Consider the following 19,073-nt stretch of genomic DNA (forward strand, 5'->3'; position numbering starts at 1 on the left):
TCATTAGTACTACCAATGTCCTTATCTGGGCATGTAGGCCTATGGCAGCCAGAGACTTTGCTGATATCTGTGGTTTGTGTTTTTAACAATGTTTCTACAGATATAGGTGGAAACAATGAAAAGAACTCTTTATTTATTTATTATTTATTTATTTTCTTTATATATATTTTCTTTATATACATTTCAAATGCTATCCTGAAAGTTCCCTATACCCTCCCTCCACCCTGCACCCCTACAATGGAGTACTAGTCAGCATTTAAAAACAATGGATTTATGAAATTCTTGGACAAATGGATGTATCTGAAGGATATTATCCTTAGTGAGTTAACCTAATCACAAAAGAAGTCACTAGATATGCACTCACTGATAAGTGGATATTAGCCCAGAAACTTAGACCACCCAAGATACAATTTGAAAAACACAAGAAAATCAAGAAGAGGGAAGACCAATGGGTGGATACTTCATTCCTCCTTAAGAGTAGGAAACAAAATACCCATGAAAGGAGTTATAGAGACAAATTTTGGAGCTAAGATGAAAGGATGGACTATCCAGAGACTACCCCACCTGGGGATCCATCCCATAATCAGACACCAAACCCAGACACTATTGCACAATACCAGAAAGATTTTGCTGAAGGGACCCTGTTATAGCTGTCTCATATGAGGCTATGCCAGTGCCTGGCAAATACAGACGTGGATGCTCACAGTCATCTATAAGATGGAACAAAGGGCCCCCAATGGAGAAGCTAGAGAAAGCATGCACGGAGCTAAAGGGGTCTGTAACCCTATAGGTGGAACAACAATATGAACTAACCAGTAGCCCCAGAGTTCGTATCTCTAGCTGCATATGTAGCAGAAGATGGCCTAGTTGGACATCACTGGGAAGAGTGGCCCCTTGGTATTGCAAACTTTATATGCCCCAATACAGGGGAATGCCAGGGCCAAGAACTCTTAAAATACATGGTAAAGGTTCTGATCTTAACTGTCCATAACTGAAGGCTTCTGGGATGGAAAATTTAAGTTCAATTTTGAGAGCAGGAACTGAGAGGTTTGCCATGCTCCAGTGAGTACATACATAGCAGAAAGTGGTTTCTTTCATTTTAATTTTTTTGAAAGGTGTTGTCATGGAGAAGTAGACATCTAAGACTGAGAACTGAGTATGATCAGGCTTCATTATGTAAAATTCTGAAAGAATCAATAACAATATTATGCTAAAGGGAAACCAAACTCATTCTCTGTGATATTTGATTAGAGAAGATAACCACTAACTTTAAATTATTACTAAAATTGTTAATTATTGCTCACAAGTTGTTATTTTAATATTTAATAAATTTTAGCAGTTTTTCTTTAAAGCATTTAAATGTTGTTTATATGCTATTTGACCTCTTGTGCTCATTTTATTTTATATATGATGGAGTTCTTTTAAAGTTCTTTTTAGTACTCATTTATCAGTTATGACTTATTGTAATTGTGTTCCTCCTGTAGATCTTTATTTTTCCTTTTATTATAAAGAATAAACTCAGTAGGTATCATAACTGAATTGGCAATTATATCTCTTAATTTTTGAAAGACATAATTTTTATTCTCCTCATTTAAGAATGCAAATTATATGTTACAAAATCCCTAAAACAAAAACCACTAAGTAAAAAAAGATGGCACAAGGTGAAATCAATGTATTTCTCTAAGAAGCAGAAATAGTATAGAAGTTATGGGTGAATGGGGTTTTGTACTGAAAGGAGTTGGGTGGAGATGAGAAGAGAAGGGAATGATAGGGCGAGTGTAGAGTAATATACAGAATATTTGGTGAGGCTATTAAAATTGGGGTGGCACGTCTGAGTCACGTTAGAAAGCTAAGGAAATAGAAATTCTTAGAAATATATGAGGGTGACTTTAGCTAATATTCCTAGCAAAGGGGGATAGGGAGCCTATAATGTCCATCTCCAAGAACCAGGCAAGTTTTCCAGGATAGGGATTGAGACAACATCACACACGCAAAATCTTTGACCTACACTCTATCCTGCCTAACTATGTGTGGGAGAAAGAAGGAGCAGAGGATAATTGGATAGATAACCAATTACTGGTCCAGCTTGAGAGACATTCCATAAGAGTAAGCTTACTCTTGATGTTGGCAATAATACTCAGTTATACTTCAAGGCAAGAGCCTAAAATATCCATGATGAGAGAGGCATCACTCAGCAACTGAAGGAAGCAGATGCAGAGATACACACCCAGAATAGGTTGAGCTTGGGAAATTCTGAACAAGAAGGGAAGAGGGGAAAGAAGGATTTTGGGAGCAAGTGAGGTCAAGGAAACTGGAAGATAGTCTACATAATCAATTAACCTGCCATAAGTGCTCACAGAGACTGACCTACCACCATAAATAATGCATGGGTCTGATGTAGTCACTCTAAACATTTTTAACCTTTGTTAAGCTTGATCTTTACAGTGGGACTCCTAAGAGCAGTACTGGGGTCTGTATCTTACTTTGCTGACTTTCTTTGAGATACTTTACCCCTATTTGGCAGTTTCCTCTGGCCCCAATAAGAGAACATGAACCTGTGCCTAATTGTTGTACTACATAATATGCCATAGCCTTTTGCTATGGGGGGAGTGGCACTCTCCTCTTCTAAAGAATGAAGGAGTAGTGGATGAGAGGGAGGGGTAGGATAGGAGAAGGAATAAGAGTAGAAGAGGGTGTGTAAATGGTTGTCAGTACATAAAGTGAATGAATGAATGCAGGAATAGATGAACGAGAGAGCTACATCTAAAAATGATTGAAGCTGGTGAAACCTCCTGTTAACAAGGAGATACCAGGGGTTATCTCCTGTGCTTTCATATATGCTCCTTGGTCCACAATAAATTTTAAATAAAATTCGTCAAGGACTATTTTATTTCAAAGGCTGAGTATTTGCTAATTTAAACTTTGTATTTATATGCTTGTACTAGATAGATATCTACTTTTCCCACAATAGTTTGTATTTGTAAAGAAGCACCATAATGGGTATACTGTTTATGTCTAGAGTGGCTTCTTCTTTGTCTTGTTCCCATTGGTTTTAAATTTGATCTTTTAATCAAACATCCTTGCTTATATATATATTAAGTGTATTTGATGTCTGGTTAGAACACACAGGAGGTTTCAATTCTATCCTCTAGATTGATACTCAGTTATATCACTTCATTTTCAGCTCCCATGTTCTTTGCTCTAAGAATGGAATTCTTAATCACATTGAGGAAGAATAGTAACTTTAAATTTTATACTATCAGAGCAACAGGAGATATGACTTCAAATGAAACTGGGCAGTTTGAATATGATGTATTAAAACTTATCACATCAGAATTCATACCTATGTTATACCTATCATGCATATTAGATATTTAATTTTCAAATTTTCTCAAAAGCAAAATTTTATTACTACCAATTTCTCCTCATATAGAGAATGCAACTTGCACAGGCTTCTTTATTTGAATGACCTATGCAAAAATGAATGGGCCAGACAAGTTTGCTTTAGTGAGCATTCTCTTTGGCAAGGTATGATCCAGGGCTATCGACATAGCTAAAGTCTCAAAAATAATTATTTTCAGGAGGAAAACCCATGTTTAATTTCCAGCACCAACTATGTGGCATGAAGCTCTTGCAAATACTCTGAGGTTTGAATGAATCTTCTGCTATCCATATATACTACACATGAATGTTTTGCACACATAAACATGTAGACAAAACGTCTATACCAACATAAAAATGAAAGAGTAAAAGACAAGGTATAGCTTATAAGATATCTAAATTTGTTGTAAAATGTTAATGTATGGTTATGTAGAGGTGTGGAAATTTAGGACTAATTGTTAAACAGGTTTAAAAACTATAAAAAAAAATTGGTGACTTGGATTTGATGCATTTACCCTGTCTTTACAAAGAACCAGATTCTTTAAATATCCTTTGAAAGGGTTTATCATAAGATTGAAACTCACTCTATAAGAGTAATATTTGGACTAATAGTATATTGCTCAGTATACTGGAAATAATATAAACTACTTTCTAAAATAGTTAAGTTAATTTTAAAGGCATAAAAAAGGTTCTGATATGATACAAATACACTGTATTAATGTTGGAAATCCTTAATGAATTACTAAAAAGGAATGTAAAACATGAAAAAATAAACATATTATAGGATGCTACAAATCAGTCTTGCACATGGTAATCAATTTTACCTCACCAGTTTCTAGGAAGTTTGGATGCACACACTTGACAGTTCAATTTAAATATGACAATTAGGCTGAACACACCTGTTTACTTCCTTTTGCCCACTCTATCATATCTTCAGATAAATGTACCTGTTGACCATTTGGAAAATAGGGACTAAACATTCCTATTTTAACTCTAAGTCCAAGGCCCTGTGGGAAATTCCAAATGTAGAAAATGTCATATTCTTCCTGCAGTTTCTCTCTTCGGTTTATATTCACTCTGTCCCCAACAGGATTAGTGAACTGGGTCTTTCTCAGAAAGGAATACAGCTGAAAGACAGTCAGAATAATATATAGTCTCTTTCTTAAGGTAAGAAAATATGTTCTTATTTCCTCTAAAAGACAACTTTATTGACACTATGCCAGTGAAAATGTCAGTGAAATTCAATGGACGTACAAAATTATAATGTTGCTGTTATTTTAGTTCTCTAAGAGATTACCAATCAAGTACAAACATATGTGTATACATCAAATATATTTGCAGTATGAAACACAGACACATGAAACAGACAGACTTGCATCCATATAGAGATACATATATATCACAAGCACACACTTACATACAGAAACATTCATATACATGTCCAAACACATGTATACAAACACAGATACACACAGACACAGAATATGCATCAAAGACATCAAATAGACACAGATACACACAAAACACATACTCAGTTTTACACACACACACACACACACACACACACACACACACACACACACAAAACCCATGCACAGAGGAATATTCATAGGTTCACATAGTCATGTATTGATACTCCCACATAGAGTGACATTGATACACTGAAAAATTTATGATCTCATGCACAGACAAACAGTCAAAAAATACACAAAAACACACAATATCTAGGCACATGCAGATGCATTTGTTTATGTATTTATTTATGTATTTATGTATTTATGTATTTATGTATTTATTTATTTATTTATTTGAGACAGGTTTTCTCTATATAGCCCTGGTTGTCCTGGAACTCACTCCGTCGACCGGGCTGACCTCAAAATCAGAAATCTGCCTGCCTCTCCCTCCCAAGTGCTGGGATCAAAGGCATGTGCCACCACTCACTGCGATGCATGCATTTATAGTCGTACAAAGGAATATGCATTCTGACAAAATTCACCGTGCAGAAAGAAATGGAAACAGACAAACTTTTTCTTAACTGACTTAGACAGATAGATAGGCAGGTTGGCAAAATGTTTCTATATATGACTCATCTCTCTCTGTTTCTCTCTGTGTTCTTTCTCTGTCTCTCTGTCTCTATATATGTATATATCTTATCTTTTCATATCCATATCAATCATCTATATCTAGTAATAGGCACAGATATAGATATACACACAGATATAGAGAAACATAGAAACATACAGATAGGAAGTGAGAAATATACATTCACACATCACAAATGTAATGAACTGAATTCTAACATGAATTTCTGTGTAAATTCTATCAGAACACCAAGTGATACCACTAGCCTAGAGTGGGAACAGCAGGAGTGTGGATGTCTAGTTAAAACAATACCCTACAATGATATAAATGTACTTGAGATTTAATGAACAACAACTCATCTTTTAGTGGACTCATGAGTGTGGGCTCAGTATGTTTTCAGTATTAGAACATGTATGATGATATTCAGGTAACAAAATCACAGGTCTACATGGACAGATTATGCCCTATAGTATATTTGCTTAATATTAGAATCTTTTATTAGTATAATGACTTACTTGCTCAATAAAAATTCTTTGTATTTTGGAAAGAATTTTCTAGCACACTTGTTTTGGGCATTTGTAGTCTCTTACAACTATAGCATTAATAACACTAAACATGATTTAACAGTAGAAACATTACCTTTCTGCAGCCATAATTGTGTTCTTTCCCATTGTCCTTGGGCAGATTATCAAACTTTTGAAAAGTCATCTGATGGAGTGCATGGGCAAAAGCATACACAGCATTGTATATGTCATAACTCTCTTCAATAAAAGCCATGTCAAAAGTATGTACCATTAACCATTCCAATGAGTGATTGGATGAGCAGTTCTTCAGTGTCTTACATTTAGAGGCTGAGACCTCACAGTTAAAGTGCATCCATTCCAGCTCTACCAGATACTCATCTGAGCATTTGACAGAGTTCAATGTCTGGACAAAATGTTTAAAGCCAGAAATCTCACTATGGTGTTGTCCAAAAGCAAAAGTCCCATATTCGTTACCAAATGTAAAGTCTTTCATACTAGGACTGACATCCCACTGTGAGGTGGTGATCCATAGTCTCTGTATTCCTAGGGATTCCCACATTCTAAAGCTCACAGCTAAGGTACTGTCTGTGTCACCATAAATGATGACAACATTTGTGGGTGATGTCATGATTTGGTTGTAATACACTTCAGCTCTTGACATGTATAAATTCATGTTGACTGGAATCATGTTGACAAAGGCAAAGCAGACTGTATATTTTTCCATCTCTCTTCTCAAATAGGAGAGAAATTGGATACCTTCATCATTGTCTGAGATGACCAACCCTACCCAGTTCCAACTGAAATGAATTATGAAGGATACCAGGGCAAGGGCTAGAGATGTATGGTCAGAAGCCATCTGATATAGATAGGGAAATTTTTCATGATCACTCAGAACAGGATGAAAGGGTCCATAAGTAATCTGAAAGAACTAGAAAACAGGAACCAGCATGATGTACAATGAATTCTTAGAACTTGTAAACATATTTTTATGCACAGTTCTAGAAATGTTAGCTAGCCATTATTTTCTCCCTCATCTACATGACATATCAGGAAATGTAGAAACCCCATCAAGTCTGTGATAGTACCCTTGAACTACTTAGATTTGCCCAGGCCTAGTAAGGTCAGGCTGGCACCAACAGATATATGATTTCATGACAGAATTCCCACTCTGCCTCAATAAACACACACACACACACACACACACACACACACACACACACACACACACACTTACCTGCTGAGACATGAAGTTGTTTAGGATTGTATTAAGTTTCACAGTTGTTGTCCAATTCAGTCTTGTAAGTGCCATTGTACACCTTGTGAGTTCTCTACACATATAATTAGGGAGAATATCATGATTTTGTAAACTCAAATGAATGAGCCTCATCAATTCAGATTCCCAGTAACAATTGTAGTTTGTGAATTTAAATGTTAGAGACATATTTGGCAAAATATCAGGGTTCCTGTTGACTTCATATATAGAAAAAGCCAAAGCCAGAGCATACTTGTGGTTTTTAGGATGAGTTCTGTAAAAGGTTACAATATTTATAATTGACAGCAATTTACAGATAACATTTTGAGTCAATAAAAGTACAATTCTACACTGGATTGCATTGTCTCCATCCCATAAAGATTGAAATGATCTGTGTAATGTGGTTGAGATGGCAAAGAAGCTGGAAGTTCATTAAACCTTGAAATGGTCATGAAAGGTCATCTTTCATAAATGAGATGTTACCACTATTAGTAATAACATCACTTTTCAAAAAACACAAACAGATCCCTTATAGTCCATATATTGCTGTCTTATTCTAAAGAGAGAGAGAGAGTAAAGAGCTGGACTTTGTAAGTTGTTAAAGCCAATGCATTTGTATAGATCAAAATATACACTTCGCATTGGACAGCTATCTTAATTCAATTTTTGATGCAGCATCTGTACATAAACAGGGACCACATGGAGGAAATTTAAGAAAGTGGCTGAATATGCACAGGTAGGCGTGTCTCCAATATTAATGGCCCCAACTCATGCACGAGAATCTACATTGAGATGGAAGGACCATCAGAAAATTCTGTGGCCATTTGTCTAAACACCTAGGATAAAATAGTAGAAAATTTATGGGCATTCTTTTGATAAGATACCATTGGCTTGTGAAATGGAAACCTCCTAGGAGAGGTATTTACGTGACATATACAGGTCCATATATGTTTTATTGTTGAGTTTCCATTCCTAAGTGTGAGGCTGATTAAAAAAAATACTCTATCAATTTAAATTGATAATATATCATTAAGTTGCTAAGAATATTTCTAGTTCGTTCTTGTGTTGCAAAAGACTCATAGGTTTGCGTTGCTCCTCATCCTGAGTAGTCTTGGGAAACATTCATGATGACTGTACATGGAAAACACAAAAGCACTTACTGTATATTCAGTATATGACTAAAATGCTCTTTTTCCACAGGCCGTTGTACTGCATGAATTATGAAGGTACATTCTGTTCCCTGGTTTCTATTCTTGTCTTCATTCTGCTTTATTTTCCAAAAGCACCTCGGATAAATAAAATCAGACACAAGAAGTGGAATGCTCAGGAGCCAGAAGAGGAAAATCAAGGTGAACATATTTTTCCTGTTCTGAGTCTGGGCAGTATTGATTGTGGAGTGCCAAACAGATCAATAAATCAAGCAGGTACCAATAGATTCCCATGTATTATTAATACTGTGTCCAAGGGAGAGACTACACCTGTATTCATGTTTCCTTTTCTACAGGTGTTTTCTTACCTCTGGAGGAATCATTGATGCTCTCTCCCGAGAACATTTATCTGATGTCTACTGTGCATGTGATAAATTTGGTTGATAAATATAGATGAGGATGGTGTAGCTTGATGGTTGACATCACACATGTTTGTAGAAATTAGGTCCCTGGAAAGTTTCCACTTAGTGAAATGTGGTCCCAGGACTGCCTCAAAATCTGTTTTTGTGAACAGTATAAATAATGTCAATGGATTTTGTTAGTTGATCTACCGTGAGACATGCCTTAATGGTTCAGGAAGGCCTCACAAAATCTGAGGTCATTGTTTCACATTGGTCTTTGTGTCAGAAATCTCCAGAGAAGGAAAATCAGTCTCATGTTTAGAGCATTTGATATCCACTGAGAATGCAGTATGGACAATGATGCAGCAGTGACAGATACAGAATATCTAAACAAAATCTGCACTTACATTGTCTTGAGAGTTATAAATTATGTCCAGTCTGGAAATACGTGAATTCTGCTGTATTTAAAACTATCCAGATTATCACAGAACCACATTTTCCTTACATATATTTATTTTTATTAAAGTCATTAATCATAATTTTAATACATTTAGAATATTCCCCTGTATTGTTAGAATTGCTTCAATTACCTCTATATTTAATTTGATATTGGCTGTTATTTCGATGTACATTGCTGTTATTTTGTTTAGGTATAGGACTTGAACAACTTATCTCTTCAATAGTTTTAACCAGAAATGGTGTTGATTTTGTTAAATGCTTTTCTAACATCCTAGGAGATGATCATGTGGATTGTTTCTTTGAAATTGTTTATATAATGGTTTACATTAATGGATTTTCATATCTTGACTCAACCTTGCATTCCTAGGAGGAAGCTTACTTGATCATGGTGCATGATGGTTTTGATGTGTTATTAGATTGTGATGGTTTGTATATCCTTGGACCAGGGAGTGGCACCATCTGAAGGTGTGGCCTTGTTGGAATGGGTGTGTCACTGTGGGTGTGGGTATAAGATCCTCACCCTAGTTGCCTGGAAGTCAGTCTTCCACTAGCAGCCTTTGGATGAAGACATAGAACTCTCAGCTCCTCCTGCGCCATGCCTGCCTGGATACTGCCATGCTCCCACCTTGATGATAATGGACTGAACCTCTGAACCTGTAAGCCAGCCCCAATTAAATGTTGCTTTTTTTTATAAGACTTGCCTTGGTCATAGTGTCTGTTCACAGCAGTAAAACCCTAACTAAGACATAGATCCAGCTTGCATGATTTTTATTGAGTATTTTTTCAGTGATATTTGTAAGTGAAACTGGTCTGAAGTTCTTTCTTTGTTAGATCTATGTGTGGTTTATTGATTGTAATTGTAGCTTAGTCAGAGTGGTTTAGTCAGAGTAATTGTAGCTTCATAGAATGTGTTAGGTAGTGTTCCTTCTGTTTCTATTGTATGGAATATTTTGATGTGACGAGTATTGGGACGAGTATTGGTATTAGCTCTTCTTTAATCTGGTAGAACTTTGGATTAACCCCGAATGGACTTGGGCTTTTTTTTTTCCCATTGGGAGGTTTATAGTGACTTCTTTGACTTCCTTAGGGGATTTGGGCCTTGTTAAATATTTTACCTGCTCTTCATTTAACTTCTGTTTTTAATTTTTTTTCTTTTTTAAAATTAGGTATTTTCCTCATTTACATTTCCAATGCTAAGGGAAATTGGTCAGAAGTTCTCTATCTTTGTTGGATCTTTCTGTGGATTATGTCTCAGAGTAATTGTGGCTTCATAGAATGAGTTGGGTAGAGTACCTAGTACTTCTATTTTGTGGAATGGCTTGTGCAGAACTGGAAATAGGTCTTCTTTGAAGGTCTCATAGAACTCTGCACTAAACCCATCTGGTCCTGGGCTTTTTTTTTTTTTTTTTTTTGTTGGGAGACTATTAATGACTGCTTCTAATTCTTTAGGGGATATGGGACTGTTAGGATGGTTAACTTGATCCTGATTTAACTTTGGTACCTGGTATCTGTCTAGAAATTGTCCATTTCATCCAGGTTTTACAGTTTTGTTGAGTATAGCCTTTTGTAGAAGGATCTGATGGTGTTTTGGATTTCTTCAGGATCTGTTGTTATGTCTCCCTTTTCATTTCGGATTTTGTTAATTAGGATGCTGTCCCTGTGCCCTCTAGTGAGTCTAGCTAAGGGTTTATCTATCTTGTTGATTTTCTCAAAGAACCAGCTCCTCATTTGGTTGATTCTTTGAATTGTTCTTGTTTCCACTTGGTTGATTTCGCCACTGAGTTTGATTATTTCCTGCCGTCTACTCCTCTTGGGTGAATTTGCTTCTTTTTGTTCTAGAGCTTTTGGTGTGTTGTCAAGCTGCTAGTGTGCTCTCTCTAGTTTCTTTTTGGAGACACTCAGATTTATGAGTTTCCCTCTTAGAAATGCTTTCATTGTGTCCCATAAGTTTGGGTATGTGTGGCTTCATTTTCCTTAAACTCTAAAAAGTCCTTAATTTCTTTCTTTATTCCTTCCTTGATCAAGGTATCATTGAGAAGAGTGTTGGTCAGTTTCCACGTGAATGTTGGCTTTCCATTATTTATGTTGTTATTGAAGATCAGCCTTCCACCTCACACCAGTCAGAATGGCTAAGATCAAAAATTCAGGTGACAGCAGATGCTGTCGAGGATGTGGAGAAAGAGGAACACTCCTTTATTGTTGGTGGGATTGCAAACTGGTACAACCATTCTGGAAATCAGTTTGGCGGTTCCTCAGAAAATTGGACATAATACTACCAGAGGATCCAGCAACGCCTCTCCTGGGCATATATCCAGAAGATGTTCCAACCGGTAAGAAGGACACATGCTCCACTATGTTCATAGCAGCCTTATTTATAATAGCCAGAAGCTGGAAAGAACCCAGATGCCCCTCAACAGAGGAATGGATTCAGAAAATGTGGTACATTTACACAATGGAGTACTACTCAGCTATTAAAAGGAATGAATTTATGAAATTCCTAGGCAAATGGATGGATCTGGAGGGCATCATCCTGAGTGAGGTAACATATTCACAAAGGAACTCACACAATATGTACTCACTGATAAGTGGATATTAGCCCAAAAACTTAGGATACCCAAGATATAAGATACAATTTGTTAAACGCATGAAACTCAAGAAGAACGAAGACCAAAGTGTGGACACTGTGCCCCTTCTTGGAATTGGGAACAAAACACCCATGGAAAGAGTTACAGAGATAAAGTTTGGAGCTGTGAAGAAAGGATGGACCATCTAAAGACTGCCATATCCAGGGATCCATCCCATAATCAGCTTCCAAACGCTGACACCATTGCATACACTAGCAAGATTTTGCTGTCTAGACAGATATAGCTGTCTCTTGTGAGACAATGCCGGGGCCTAGCAAACACAGAAGTGGATGCTCACAGTCAGCTATTGGATGGATCACAGGGCCCCCAATGGAGAAGCTAGAGAAAGTACCCAAGGAACTAAAGGGAACTGCAACCCCATAGGCGGAACATTATTATGAACTAACCAGTACCCCAGAGCTCTTGACTCTAGCTGCATTTGTATCAAAAGATGGCCTAGTCGGCCATCACTGGAAATAGAGGCCCATTGGACTTGCCAACTTTATATGCCCCAGTACAGGGGAATGCCAGGGCCAAAAAGTGGGAGTGGGTGAGTAGGGGACTGGGGGGGGGGAGTGTATTAGGGACTTTTTGGATAGCATTGGAAACGTAATTGAGGAAAATACCTAATTAAAAAAAAAAAAAAGAAGATCAGCCTTAGTCCATGGTGGTCTGATAGGATGCATGGGACAATTTCAATATTTTTGTATCTGTTGAGGCCTGTTTTGTGACCAATTATATGGTCAGTTTTGGAGAAGGTACCATGAGGTGCTGAGAAGAAGGTATATCCTTTTGTTTTAGGATAAAATGTTCTGTAGATATCTGTTAAGTCCATTTGTTTCATAACTTCTGTTAGTTTCACTGTGTCCCTGTTTAGTTTCTGTTTCCAGGATCTGTCCATTGATGCAAGTGGTGTGTTGAAGTCTCCCACTATTATTGTGTGAGGTGCAATGTGTGCTCTGAGCTTTACTAAAGTTTCGTTAATGAATGTGGCTGCCCTTGCATTTGGAGCATAGATATTCAGAATTGAGAGTTCCTCTTGGAGGATTTTACCTTTGATGAGTATGAAGTGTCCCTCCTTGTCTTTTTTGATAACTTTGGGTTGGAAATCGATTTTATTCGATATTAGAATGGCTACTCCAGCTTGTTTCTTCAGACCATTTGCTTGGAAATTTGTTTTTCAACCTTTCACTCTGAGGTAGTGTCTGTCTTTTTCTCTGATATGGGTTTCCTGTAAGCAGCAGAATGTTGGGTCCTGTTTGTGTAGCCAGTCTGTTAGTATATGTCTTTTTATTGGGGAATTGAGTCCATTGATATTAAGAGATATTAAGGAAAAATAATTGTTGCTTCCTTTTATTTTTGTTGTTAGACTTGTCATTCTGTTCTTGTGGCTGTCTTCTTTTTGGTTTCTTGAGGCATTACTTTCTTGCTTTTTCTAGGGCGTGATATCCCTCCTTGTATTGGTTTTTTTCTGTTATTATCCTTTGAAGGGCTGGATTGTTGGGAAGATAATGTGTGAATTTGGTTTTGTCGTGGAATACTTTGGTTTCTCCATCTATGGTAATTGAGAGTTTGGCCGGGTATAGTAGCCTGGGCTGGCATTTGTGTTCTCTTAGTGTCTGTATAACATCTGTCCAGGCTCTTCTGGCTTTCATAGTCTCTGGTGAAAAGTCTGGTATAATTCTGATAGGCTTGCCTTTATATGTTACTTGACCTTTCTCCCTTACTGCTTTTAATATTCTATCTTTATTTAGTGCATTTGTTGTTCTGATTATTATGTGTCGGGAGGTATTTCTTTTCTGGTCCAGTCTATTTGGAGTTCTGTAGGCTTCTTGTATGTTCACGGGCATATCTTTCTTTAGGTTTGGGAAGTTTTCTTCTATAATTTTGTTGAAGATATTTTCTGGCCCTTTAAGTTGAAAATCTTCATTCTCATCGACTCCTATTATCCGTAGGTTTGGTCTTCTCATTGTGTCCTGGATTTCCTGGATGTTTTGAGTTAGGATCTTTTTGCATTTTCCATTTTCCTTGATTGTTGTGCCGATGTTCTCTATGGAATCTTCTGCACCTGAGATTCTCTCTTCCATCTCTTGTATTCTGTTGCTGATGCTCACATGTATGGTTCCAGATTTCTTTCCTAGGGTTTCTATCTCCAGCGTTGCCTCACTTTGGGTTTTCTTTATTGTGTCTGCTTCACTTTTTAGGTCTAGTATGGTTTTGTTCATTTCCATCACCTGTTTGGATGTGTTTTCCTGTTTTTCTGTAAGGACTTCTAACTGTTTGGTTGTGTTTTCCTGTTTTTCTTTAAGGACTTGTAACTCTTTAGCAGTGTTCTCCTGTATTTCTTTAAGTGAGTTATTAAAGTCCTTCTTGATGTCCTCTACCATCGTCATGAGATATGCTTTTAAATCCGGGTCTAGGTTTTCGGTTGTGTTGGGGTGCCCAGGACTAGCTGCGGTGGGAGTGCAGCGTTCTGATGATGGTGAGTGGTCTTGATTTCTGTTAGTAGGATTTTTACGTTTGTCTTTCGCCATCTGGTAATCTCTGGAGCTAGTTGTTATAGTTGTCTCTAGTTAGAGCTTGTTCCTCAGGTGATTATGTTAGCCTCTATCAGCAGACCTGGGGGACTAGCTCTCTCCTTAATTACCGTTTTCAGAGTACTCTCTGCAGGCAAGCTCTCCTCTTGCAGGAAAGGTGCCCAGATATCTGGTGTTCGAACCTGCCTCCTGGCAGAAGTTGTGTTCCACTCACCAGAGGTCTTAAGATCCCGTGGAGGGTCCGGTGAGTACCTTGGGGGTGCTCGGAGATTCCCCGGACCAGGAACCCCGGTGCTGCAGTGGACCGGAAGGGACTTGTGCCCCTCATCAGGCCAGGATATCTGCTTCCTAATTAATGCAGTCTCAGGTCCCTCGTGATTGGGTTGGAGCAGACTCTGTGTTCCACTCACCAGAGGTCTTAGGATCCCATAGGGGATTCTGTGTGGGGACTTTCGGATGTCCAGAGACTCCCCGGACCAGGAACCCCAGTTCTTCAGTGGACCAGAAGGGACTTGTGCCCCTGATGAGGCCGGGTTATCTACTTCCCTGGTTAATGCAGTCTCAGGTCCCGTGCAATTGGATTGGAGCAGATGCTGTGTTCCATTCACCAGAGAGCAGACACTGTGTTCCACTCACCAGAGAGAAGACACTGTGTTCCACTCACCAGAGGTCTTAGGATCCCATTGGGGATTCTGTGTGGGTCCTTTCGGGTGTCCGGATACTCCCCGGACCAGGAACCCCGGTTCTGCAGTCAGTTTATGAGAATTTTATTTAGTATTATTGCATCAATATTCGTAAGGGAAACTGGTCTGAAGTTCTATTTCTTTGTTGTGTCTTTGTGTGGTTTGGGTATAAGCATAATTGTGGCTTCATAGAAAGAGGTGAGTAGTTTTCTGTCTGTTTATATTTTGTGGAGTAGTTTGAACAGTATTTGTATTAGGACTTCTTTGAACATCTGATACAATCCTACATGAAACCATGTGGGAGACTTTTAATGACTGATTCTAGCTCTTTAGGGGTTATCAGACTGTTTTGATGATTTATATAATCATAATTTAACTTTAGTCCCTGATATCTGTCTAGAAAAATTTAAATTTCCTACAAAATTTCCAGTTTTGTTGAATATATGCATTTTTAGAAGTATCTAATGAGTTTTGAATTTTTTCCCTTTATGAAAGCTTTGTCTCCCTTTTTATTTCTGACTTTATTAATTTGGATACTGTCACTGTGCCCTCGGGATAGTCTGGTTAAGTGTTTATGGCTTGTTGATTTCCTCAAAGAGCCAACTCCTGATTTTGTTGATTCTTTGTATAGTTCTTTTTGTTTCTATTTGGTTGATTTCAGCCCTGAGTTTGATTATTTCTTGCTGCCTACTCCTCTTGTGTCTATTTGCTTCCTTTTGTTCTAGAGCTTTCAGAGTTGCTGTCAAGCTCCTAGTATATGCTTCCTCCAGTTTCTTTCTAAAGGCACACATAGCTATGAGTTTTCCTCTTAGCACTGCTTTCATTGTGTCCCATAAGTTTTGGTATGTTGTGCCTTCATTCCCATTAAATCCTAAAAAGTCTTTAATTTCTTCTTTTCTTCCTTGACCAAGTCATCGTTGAGTAGAACTTCCATGTGCATTTTGGCTTTCTGTTGCTTTTGTTGTTATTGAAGACCAGCCTTAGTCCATGGTGATCTGATAGGGTGCATGGTATTAAGGATAGATACAGAAAATTTGGTTCAGCTACACAATGTAATTCTATTAAGCTATTAAAAAAATTAAAATGACTGTATGAAATTTGTTAGAATATGGATAGGACCACAAAATATTATCCTGAGCATATGTGCATGGTATGTACTGTCTTTTAAGTGCACATTAGCCAATATGTAAAGAATAACCATGACACAACTTACAGACCATATGAAGTTTCACAAGAAGGAAGGCCCAAAGTCAAGACACTTAATCCTATTTAGAAGGGGGGACAAAACAAGAATGGGAGACGGGGGGAAGGACAAACTTGTGTGGAAGATGGGATGGTAAGGGGAAAAGGGTAACAGGATCAAGTATAATGGGCAATAGGAGAGAAGGCCAGAGGACAGGGAAATGGATAGAAATCTGCAACTGTGATGATGTAGGTTGGGAGCAGCGGGAGAGTTCTAGAAAATCCCAGATATCTGGGATGTGAGAGTTTTTCTGAACTCAATATGGATAACCTTAGCTGAAATGACCAACAAAAGGGATATAGAATATGAATAGACCAACTCCAATAGCTACCCAAGGTCCCCAGTGGTGGGATGGGCCCACACACCCATCTTCAAAATTTTTGATCCAAAATTATTTCATGTCTAGAGAAAATACATGGACAAATATGGAACAGAGAATGAAGGAAAGGCTACCTAGTCACCAGTCTAACTTGGGTCCCATTCCACAAACAGGCACCAAACACTGACACTATTATTGATGCCATGTTGTTCTTGTAGACAGGAGCCTAGCATAGCTGTCCTCCAAGAATTTCTACCAGCAGCTGACTGAGACAGATTCAAATACCGAGAGCCAACCACTGGACTGAGGTTAGGGACCCTTATGGAATAGTTAGGGGAAAAGATTGAAGGAGCAGAAGCAGATGACTACCATAGAAAAAGAAAAACATTATCAACTTAATTGGAGCCCTGAGAGCTATTAGAGTCTCAACCACCAACCAAAGGTCATACATGGTGTGGGCAATGGTCTCTGGAACATATGTAGCAGAGGATTGACTTGACAGACTTTTGTGGAAGAGGGTGCATCTAATCCTGTAGAGGATTGATGTTCAAGGGAAGGGGGATACTGTATGGATGGGAATGGGAAGCACCCTTTCATATGTAAGTGAGAGGGTGTTGGGATGAAGAATTCTGGAGTGAAGACCAGGAAATGAGACATTATTTTGAACATAAATAAAGAAAATAATTTAATTTAAAAAAGAAGAAAAAAAGAATAATAAAATAATGACTTATATTTTTTAACTACTAATATCTGCGTACCAGTAAGAAAAACTGGCTGAAAAATTACCTTGCTGCCTTACAATAAGTTAATCCATACATAATTTATTGTTTTCTCTACTAGGTACTATGTAATATTTCTTGTGAAGTTATTAGGTCCTTACTGTTTTGTTTTGTTTTGTTTTTCATAGCAATTCCTGGGAAGAAAACCAAAACAAAGTATTTTACATCCTGAAAGATTTTTTTTTTTTTGGACTCCATAAGTGATGGAAGAAAGAATAAAGTGGTTGGGAAATTGCATTTTGCACCCATCAACTATGTGTATGTGTGTATATGTGTAAACTTTGTGTAGGAGTATGTTGGAACTTTGTACTTTACATTGTATGTATGTATGTATGTATGAATGTATGTATTATGTGTGTGTGCATGTAGATGTGTGTTCATTTGTGTGTGTAAACTGTGTGTAAGTATGCTGGAATTTCATTCCATTCATCATATCTTCTCATATGTATATATGTAAAGATGTCTGGGGCCCAGCCAGAGGACAGTGGTCCACCCTGCACGGGAGCGCCATCTTGGCTCTGGGACTCCACCGAACTTAGGAACTTAGTCTGCACAGGTGAGAGTGTGCACCACAGAGGCAGACAGCTTCTGGGACAGGCGGGAGCCACAGAGCTGCTGAGGCAGCACCCTTTTGGGGCTGCAGATATCCGGCACCCTCCCAGCCAGAAGACAGTGGTCTGCCCTGCACGGGAGCCCTCTGCCTCAGGAGCAGGGAGCGCCATCTTGGATCCAGGACTCCGCCGAACTTAGGAACTTAGTCTGCACAGGTGAGAGTGTGCACCACAGAAGCTGACAGCTTCTGTGACCTGCCAAAGCAACACAGCATCTGGGAAAGGTCCTGTTTTGGGCCTTCTTCCTCGGCCAGGAGGAGGTCCAAACACCAGATATCTGTACACCTTCCCTTTAAGAGGAGAGCTTGTCAGCAGAGAGTGCTCTAACCACTGAAACTCAGAGGAGAGAGCCTGTCTCCCAGGTCTGCTGATAGACGGTATTCAGAATCACCAGAAGAACAATCTCTAAACAGAGACAACTATAACAACTCCAGAGATTACCAGATGGCGAGAGGTAAATGTAAGAATCTTACTAACAGAAACCAAGACCACTCACCATCATCAGAACCCAGCACTCCCACTTCACCCAGTCCAGGGCACCCCAACACACCTGAAAAGCTAGACCTGGATTTAAAAGCATATCTCATGATGATGGTAGAGGACATCAAGAAGGACTTTAATAACTCACTTAACGAATTACAGGAGAACATGGCTAAAGAGTTACAAGTCCTTAAAGAAAAACAGGATAACACAATCAAACAGGTAGAAGTCCTTACAGAAAAACAAGAAAACACATCCAAACAGATGATGGAAATGAACAAAACCATACTATACCTAAAAAGGGAAGTAGACACAATAAAGAAAACCCAAAATGAGGCAACACTGGAGATAGAAACCCTAGGAAAGAAATCTGGAACCATAGATGCGAGCATCAGCAACAGAATACAAGAGATGGAAGAGAGAATCTCAGGTGCAGAAGATTCCATAGAGAACATCGGCACAACAATCAAGGAAAATGTAAAATGTAAAAAGATCCTAACTCAAAACATCCAGGAAATCCAGGACACAATGAGAAGACCAAACCTACGGA

General features: G+C 38.2%; 1 protein-coding gene across 1 annotated transcript in view; it reads right to left on the bottom strand.

Annotated features, from left to right (window-relative positions):
* Positions 1–8,779, bottom strand: part of LOC110289079 (vomeronasal type-2 receptor 116-like) — a 29,384-nt gene extending 20,605 nt beyond the window's left edge. Inside the window, exons 1-4 of the mRNA XM_085832550.1 lie at positions 8,400–8,779; positions 7,222–7,513; positions 6,103–6,915; positions 4,281–4,508 (exon numbers count right to left, since the gene is read on the bottom strand). Coding sequence (XP_085688676.1) covers positions 4,281–4,508; positions 6,103–6,915; positions 7,222–7,513; positions 8,400–8,596 — 1,530 coding nt within the window. The 5' untranslated portion in view covers positions 8,597–8,779. The remainder of the gene's footprint in view (positions 1–4,280; positions 4,509–6,102; positions 6,916–7,221; positions 7,514–8,399) is intronic.
* Positions 8,780–19,073: the final 10,294 nt, after the last annotated feature.

This window comes from Mus caroli, unplaced genomic scaffold (genome assembly GCF_978045245.1).
Source record: "Mus caroli unplaced genomic scaffold, Mus_caroli_1 scaffold_18, whole genome shotgun sequence".
NCBI lineage: Eukaryota > Metazoa > Chordata > Mammalia > Rodentia > Muridae > Mus > Mus caroli.